This window comes from Podarcis pityusensis, assembly GCF_964106645.2.
Source record: "Podarcis pityusensis genome assembly, chromosome: 7".
Lineage (NCBI taxonomy): Eukaryota > Metazoa > Chordata > Lepidosauria > Squamata > Lacertidae > Podarcis > Podarcis pityusensis.
The window spans coordinates 78,292,755-78,301,463 of record NC_138031.1 but is presented as its reverse complement, the minus strand read 5'-3'; the positions used below and the strand labels follow the sequence as shown (position 1 = coordinate 78,301,463).

The following is an 8,709-nucleotide window of genomic DNA, read 5'->3' as shown; positions in this document are numbered from 1 at the left end:
TCACTTTCATCCTACTACCTGCAAATATTTTCTGGATGCGAAAATATCCGCTAACCACTGCAGCACCCCTTACAATGATGAATGCACTATGCTATATCTGCCTCAATTTCAGTCCTCATTCAGAATTTCTTTTGCCAGCAGAGTCTTGTGTCAAGTGAATCCATGTACAAAGTGTGACTAACTTACGCTGCTCTCCATTGTCAATGTCTTTAAAGATCACTAATCAATACAAAAGAACCAATAATTCTTCACCCTTCACCCTCAGGAAGGTGAAGCGCTATGCCAAGATAACACAGCAACTCACTCTGAATCAATTAGGCACATTTCCACAAAGTGTTTTGCAATATTTATTCCATTTTAAAAGTTCAAATCATGGAAGAATTTGCATAAAGGGAAACAGCTAAAGCAAGAGAGGGAAGACTAGGGTTTTTTATATAGGTATTTGGATTAAGAAGATCACTGAACAGTTGCTATGGGAGAATGAAGTCTGGAGGGCAGTGAAATGTCATGTATTAGCAGTGCCTTGTCTCAGTTTGGCTTCTGGACCTTTGAACAATATCCATGCATTTCAGAGCTTTACCCTGCATATGTAAGGTGCCTTATATATTATGTCAGACCACTAGTCTATCTGACCAATTGTTATCTATCAACTGGTCTTAAACCCTCCAAGGTTTAAGGCAGAGGCATTTTGTAGTCACAGAATCACAGGGCTGGAAGGGATCCCAATGGTCATCTAGTCCAACCCCCTGCAAAGTAGGAATCTCAGCTAAAGCATCCATGGCAGATGGCCAGCCAACCTCTGCTTTAAAACCTCCAAGGAAGGAGAGTCCCCAATCTCCCAAGGGAGTCCAAGCCTATTTCTAACTGGAAATGTTGGGGGCTGAACCTAGAAAGTAATGCATGCAACTCATATACTGAATCACTGAAAAATTGAGGGCTGGCCACTTGGATTTTTTAAAAAAGTTCAGGGTTATCAAATATTTGATTCTGCAATGAGATGGGGAAACCACAGACAAGAAGCATATTTAAAAAGTTTTGAATTCTGATGCCTATGAACAAAAACACTGCACATTAATTTTAATGGGTTTCATGCTATCCTCAGGCTGCTTACATACATGGACGTTTTAAAATATAATAAAAACACATTTGGGATTTAGACTTTTCTTTCATTGAGACTGAGCCAGGCCTCTTTGAAACCAATTCTAGACACTCTCACCCAGTAGCTTACAACTGAGAAATAGGATTTGACATGAAGTGTGACAGAGTCAAATTGCTTTGCATGATTTACATTTCTCTTCAGCTGACTCCAAACATGAAATGTTAACTACACTAGTAGTGAGAAAGGTTTGAAAAGGGGAACAGGATAGGAATGATAAAGAGTGAAGATACGAAAATAAAATGACACAGAAAGAGATGGTGGTAGCGTCCCCCTTCCCCATTTTGGGGCCTTCAGTAATTCTGGTACAACAATCCAGAACTTTGCTTAAGGACTCCATTCCCTATAATTATGTCAGGGAGAGTGGGTATAATCCAGAGGCTGTTTGTGCATAACTTAACTCCTGATTGATTTCAACAGAGCTCCAGCCCATTGAATTTCAAGTGTTCCAGAAAGAACTCCCAAACCTGGGTTAGTTGAAGAAACATCGCAAACCAGCCTTGACAATGCCAACAGTTCGGTTTAAACTGCTGTGCGTATGGGGGGTACACTTTATGTGGAAAGTGGCACTCCATTTTTTTTCCTCTATAGAAATTGCCATTTATTTATCACACTAGAGGGTCACAGTGACAGATAGCTTGCTCTGCGTATATACTTAGTCACTTAACTTGATGTTTACAAGCACACTTCAGTGACACACGCAAAAAGTCCCTCAGAGATAAATGAGGGCATGTATTCAGTCAGCTTTCTAGTTCTGGGAAATTTGATAAAGCCTGTTAACCTTTGAAAGAAAGTCAAAGTGGAAGAATAGAGCAATACTCTTGATATAATTGATATTTAAAAAGCAACAAGCAACCCTGTGACCAGTCACCTAGCTATTTCCTTGTGATGTGGATGTTCAAATGAAGAATGTGAAGGGAAAAGGCTGTTCTAAAAGCCTCGGGTGGGTGGGGGGGCAACACTTTAAGAACATGCAAGTGTTCTCTTAACATTACTTGACATCACACAGAAGAGCAACTCCACGCAATATCCAATGCTCAGGAGGTTGCGTGGTCCGGAGGTCCACTGCAGCGATATAATTCAGATCTGTCCGAACGGGTTTTTTGTAGATTGGGCAGGAGTACAAGCGTGGATCTCTCGAGGCTAGGGAGATGAAGGAAGAAAACACTTCATTGTCATAGGGCTATGAACAGAGCAAACATCTTATAGGAAAAAAACCCATATGAAATTAAAATCGGTGTCCTGTCTGGAACTTCCAATTTAAAGAGAAAATTGCCCCCTAAATGCAGCAACAAGAATGTCGGGCTTGGGTGTGTCAAGATTTAACATCAATTCCTTGTTCTTTCCCCTTACAGGAATACAATCATACAAGGGGGAGCAGAGGGAAATTTGCAAACTCCACCCCTTCTATACATGTAAAGGGCCATTAGGTCCAGTCGTGGCCGACTCTGGGTTTGCGGCGCTCATCTCACTTTATTGGCCAACATTTGTCCACAGAGAGCTTACTGGGTCATGTGGCCAGAATGACTAAACCACTTTTGGTGCAACGGAACACCGTGACGGAAACCAGAGTGCACGGAAACACCATTTACCTTCCCGCCACAGCGGTACCTATTTATCTACTTGTGCTGGTGTGCTTTCGAACTGCTAGGTTGGCAGGAGCTGGGACAGAGCAATGGGAGCTCACCCCGTCACAGGGATTTGAACCCCTGACCTTCCAATTGGCAAGCCCAAGAGCCTCAGTGGTTTACACCACAGTGCCACTCATGTCCCTACACCCCTTCTACAGCACATCACCATTCCTATATTTAAAGCCCTCCACAAATTGAAGGTCACAGACCTCACGTACATTGTCTGAAGGGAGTTGGCCTCAACACTACTTTTGAGAAGCCACAATGGGCACCTTCTTTTATCTAGCTACTGTAAGCAAATGGTCTCTAGGCATGTTACAGACAGAAGTGTAAAATGAAAGTGTTGCAGTTTCGACGCAGATCTCTTCCAAAATGGCATGAAATTCCTCTCCAGAAACACACAGCAACAAAACTATTTTAAAAGTACTGCTTTTAAAACTGCAAACCAAGGAATTTCTAGCAAATAGTTAAATTTAAGTCTATAGCAGAACTCCAGACTGTAGTTAAATGCCCCTCTCTGCAATCCTGAACAGCCATCCTATAACCAACAGGTAACAGTCAGACTCATCTGATGCAGAGTTATCTCATTTCAGTGGGCTTAAAAGGTCAAGGTAAAGGACCCCTGATAGTTAAGTCCAGTCACAAACGACTCTGGGGTTGCGGCACTCATCTCGCTTTACTGGCCGAGGGAGCCAGTGTTTGTCTGCACACAGCTTCTGGGTCATGTAGCCAGCATGACTAAGCCGCTTCTGGCGAAACCAGAGCAGCACCAGGAAATGCTGTTTACCTTCACGCCAGAGCGGTACCTATTTATCTACTTGCACTTTGCCATGCTTTCGAACTGCTAAGTTGGCAGGAGCTGGGACCGAACAATGAGAGCTCACCCCGTTGTGGGGATTCGAACCGCCAACCTTCCAATTGTCAAGCCCAAGGCTCAGTGGTTTACACCACAGCACCACCACCCAAGTTCAATTCTACATTGGATCAGGTTGTTGGTGTCTGACTGCAGTTTTCAGCACTAGGGAAGTTAGAAACAAAGACAGTGATCAGACTCTTTAGGGAAAGGTTTGCTTTGCTTCCAGATGGCCTCTTCACTGCACATCCATACTGATTTGTTTGCAAGGGGATTAGACAATGTTGACTATTTAATGAGCATTTGTTCTGATTTGTTTGTGGGGAGATTAGATGTCACTGCATCCCAGTGCATTTCCCCTTGACCTTCCTTACTGCAAAAAATCCAGTTTTGGGGAGAAGAAGGATCATTGTGCAAGCAACTACAACTGCACGACCAAAATTTACCGGGATCGAATTGACCCCCACTCAAAAATAGGAAGAGTCTGGAAGCAACCAGAATTTATAAGATCCAGGGGCTCAATCTTATCCTGACATGGGCAGATTTATCAATATGTCAGCAATGTTGCCAGGTACACATATTAACTCCCCGCCCCCCCCCCAAATGACTGCTGTTCACTCTTATGAGGAAAATATAAAATGCCACACTTGGAAACTTGATTGTGGTGGGGGCAAACCCCACTTCCTGCTTCTGAGAGGGACCCCGCAAGAGTCTTGCAATATTCAAGCCCCTCACATAGCTGCAACTCATACCTGAGAGGCTTGCTTACCTCTAATAATCTCCGTTAAGCAAACAGCCTTAGCCACAGAGCTGACTGCGCTAAAAAGAAAAAGTAGGAAAATAGTCCACAAGACTGTGCCCTTCACAGCTTTTATATTTCTTTCATGCTTGGTTTTATTTCTCAAACCAAACTGACTGTTTTCAGGCAAGCAGCACAGGCTGAATTCTACAATGCCAAGCAGCCTGGGCTTTGGGTGTCCATCTCTCCAACCCACAATCCATTTTGACAGCTGCTTCCTTCCTACATGAACCCCAGAGGTCCTTCTCTTCACTTCTAAAGTTGCTCTTTCAATCTTTTGACTTGCTTGCTGAAGCAGATCCAAATTCCGTACATTTAGCTGTCAAGACTAGCTCCAGCCGACCTGGTTACAATTTGTAGCCTCCCCAGTATATATTCTTGCAAGAGTGAAAAGTTGGTTTTAAGCAGATTGACATTCCTTCTTTTTTTAAAAAAATAATAATAATCATTTAAATTAAACCACGAAAGAATGCATAATGGTTCCCATTTCTTTTCTGATACTTTGGATTTTCTTTTAGCACATTAACAGGTTTTTTTACTCTTCACTTCCTATCCCTGGGTGCCATTATGGCTTATAAAGCTGATCTGGCCTCCCAGAAGTCAATGCATAAATCCATGCTTATTAGCTACTTCCTGTTTATTGGCCAATACACTTCAAGCGGTTGCCAGGAAAGCCACCCAGCATCTGGCAGAGGCGGAAAGGAGCATCAGCCTTCTTGGACCAAGCGTCACTTGGCCCCTTTCCTTCCAGCCCAGAGTGTCTTGGCAACCAAGCCCACCCCTGCAGTTGGCAAAAGGAGCAGGGAGCATGTGGCACTTCTGTTGGCCTACTGAGACCAAGGGTCTTTTTGTTCTTCTGCTCACACCAAGCAAACTTCTTCTGCCATCTGCGCTTGGTCTTAATTCTGAAAACGGACATGCAGGATTCAGGGAAAATATACTTACAAATAAATACACCAGGGCTGGTGGGCAGAACATAGATCAGGATCTGCTGGCAGATGTCTGGGAGACTGACAAGACTTTCTGATTCTCAGTTGTTTAAAAATGGCAGCAACAAAGAAAGTGGCTGTCTCCCCTGAAACAAGGGTGCTGAGGGGGCCACTAGGGGACGCATTGGAAGATGGCCGACAATACCATTTCTCCGACCCACACGGGGTAATTAAGAGGCTGTTATGGGAGTAGGCAGCCTCCCTTGTTGCCCCAAGGAAATGGGGAACACTGCCCTTGCCTGCTGTGCCCATAAATCACCCCCTAATTCGAAAGAAGGGGGTGAGGGCCCTAGGCAGAATGCCCCTGTGTGGACCTCGGCTCTCCTGGACGCTGTCTCTGATCGCACACTAGTTGCAGCAATTTGGAATAATTAATTACAAAAGAAGCAAATGCACATATTTCAAGTGAAGAAGGGGAGTGAAGTCTGCTAATTTAAGTGACCTCTGCGAAAGAAGACGACGGGCTGGAGAAACAGGAATATTTTACGATGAAGATACACTAAAGGCGGGGTATGTTGACAACGGGGCTGAATGGGGGGGGACCTTTTTTACTTTCCTTCTATGTGATTTACAAGAACCCCTCCTCATTAGAACCGTCGGTTGAACTGACCCAAGCAGGATGATTAAGGTCTGTGTGGAGATAAACTTTAACCAAAAGTATGCTTTATGGAGACCAAGAAGCAATAAGAGCTTTTGGAATGGCGCAGCAATTAATTCGGAGTCGCCATCTTGCCAAAGGATTTATAGCCGGGAGGAAGAATGGACTTGTTTTTAGACTGCATTCCTAGTGAATCTCCTCAGAGGTTTGAGAAAGGAGGCAGATTGGTGAAGATTAATGACGCTAAGACTGTTTTGATGTATGGAAGTAATGTTATATGGAAAACGTCTGGATATGGCTACTGGATAAAAAAAAAAAATATCCACGCAGGATTACAAACTGTTCTGACCAGCTTGCGGAGACTATCAGAGGTCACAAAGAGAAAGGAAAAATATATGAAAATAACAACAAGAGATGTGGAAAAATTATAAGAAAGGACTGGGTAGTACTGTGAACATCATAAGGTTAGATTTGTGGACATTAAAACAGCACTAAGAAGCAAGAAGTTGATTGGATCCCTTCGGAACTTGAAATATGGGTACCCCCAACAAAAATTTAAAATTCGGCTGTGTAATTTGGAATTTATGTAATTTGGTTTGATTTGATGTGATTGGTCAGTTAATAAAAAAATATTCTTAAAAAAAAAGAAACAAGGGTGCTGAAGCAAAGAAAACTTGGGGAAGCCTGGAGTAGAATATTTTTTAGAAAGGCTGGTAAGGTCAAAAACACCCTGTTCTTTTATTCTAACTATTTGCCTTTAGCACCTGGCTCTGGCTGAAAGATCTAGGGGTTCCAGGAAAAACAAAGTAGGGCACACTAACATATAGTCCAATCTTATTTCCAGTTGTAAATGCTTAAAGGTAAATATAAAGGGACCCCGACCATTAGGTCCAGTCATGACCGACTCTGGGGTTGCGGCACTCATTTCGTTTTATTGGCCGAGGGAGCCGGCGTACAGCTTCCGGGTCATGTGGCCAGCATGACTAAGCCGCTTCTGGCGAACCAAAGCAGTGCACAGAAACGCCGTTTACCTTCCCGCCAGAGCGGTCCCTATTTATCTACTTGCACTTTGACGTGCTTTCGAACTGCTAGGTTGGCAGGAGCAGGGACCGAGCAATGGGAGATCACCCACAGTTTAACCCACAGCGCCACCCGCATCCCTTGTAAATGCTTAGGTCCATAGAATTCAGAAGGGGTAAGCAGCGTTGCATCCACAACCAATGCACAATAGTATGTTCCACAGCTACAGAGTATCATGGGCCAGGAGTCAGCTTCACCTGCTGAACAACAGCCTGAAGGGGGAAGAAGGCAGAGTGGCTCAACTTCAGCTGATCAGCCGTCAAGTACACAGAGAAGGTGCTGATGAGAACCAGCTGGCTTCAGCCTTCTTGAGCAGAGCTTCCAGCAGCAATCAGATGCTGGAAACACTTGTAGTTCCTGGTCCTAACTTGCTGCTTCCTGCTCATCTTGATCCTTGATCATCAGATTCCCTGACCCCTAGACCATCCGATCACATGGATTGCTGTTCACCTGATCCTAGGACTGGGACTGACTTTGTATGCTGACTCTGCCAACTCAGAGATCCTTCTGGTGGGCTGGTGAGCTCTGCACACTGTTGCTCGGCAACAAGACTACAACATTATTGTTCTCTAATCCACACAATTTGCATAGATAGATACATAGACAGATAGATACATAGATAGGATAGTGGCATGCAAGACTATCGTTTCAATGAGTATGACGTTAGTTTCCTCCTTTACAGCGGACTCTCCTTTTGAATTCATGGCCAAGGTACTGAAACTATGGTTTAAGAATGACCTTTTCCCCTGCTGTACAAACCAAGATGACCAATTACCCTGCATTTTGTTCCTAACATGTGGTGAAGTCATCCTTACCTCTTGGCAGGATGAAACAAATAACCAAGTAACCTTAGCGTGTGAGTGAAATAGAAGACCCAGCGGGAGGCCTGGCTATATGCACGGGCTCTGTGCTCATGAATGGAGAGGGGTTCCTTTTCTGCATTACTAATTATAAACACAGAACCAGATGGTGGCAATTATGATAATTAATCCATCTGGAACAAAAGATGTGGGTTTTGCAGAATCTTTTGCAAAAAAAGAAAAAGAAAATGAAGGCCAACAACTCCAGTTGCTTGTGCTTGCAAGTGCCCCTGAAGAAGATATTTCAAATGTAATTATGAGCTCGATAGATACATTTATGTGCACCTAGAGGCTAAACACACACACACACACACACACACACTTTTCCCTGTTTCCATTTTTATTTTTAGTGCATGTGCTTTCTTAATGTAGCAGACCTATGTTCACGGGAAGGAAGGTGATCTTGAAGGAATAACTAGCTCTGAACCCAGAACAACTTAGGGACACTCACAGAACCCTGCAGGGGGTTCTTCTGCTTGATCCTAGTAAGCCCTTGTGACTGCAGTTCTGATCTTGGCTCATTGTATACAGATCCAGGTCAGGTCTTGAACGTGAGCAAGATGTTGCATTATTAATCCATTCTCTCACCCTTCTTAGCAGTGTCCTAGTTCCTTTGTGAGCGAGGCCATAAAGCATCAGTAGCACTACTGATGCCAGGAATACACTGGTGCAAAGAGTTGACACGCCATTTGGCAATACTATATGTAGTAAGGGTTACTTCTTAGTAAGTCAGGACCTCAGAT

The 8,709-nt window shown here is 43.7% G+C and overlaps 1 protein-coding gene across 4 annotated transcripts in view; it reads right to left on the bottom strand.

Annotated features, from left to right (window-relative positions):
* Positions 1-334: 334 nt before the first annotated feature.
* Positions 335-8,709, bottom strand: part of DNAH5 (dynein axonemal heavy chain 5) — a 179,334-nt gene continuing 170,959 nt past the window's right edge. For all 4 annotated transcript variants that reach the window (XM_081014558.1, XM_081014559.1, XM_081014561.1 and 1 more), the window contains one exon: positions 335-2,299. In XM_081014558.1, the coding sequence (XP_080870684.1) occupies positions 2,148-2,299 (152 nt within the window). In that variant the 3' untranslated portion in view covers positions 335-2,147. The remainder of the gene's footprint in view (positions 2,300-8,709) is intronic.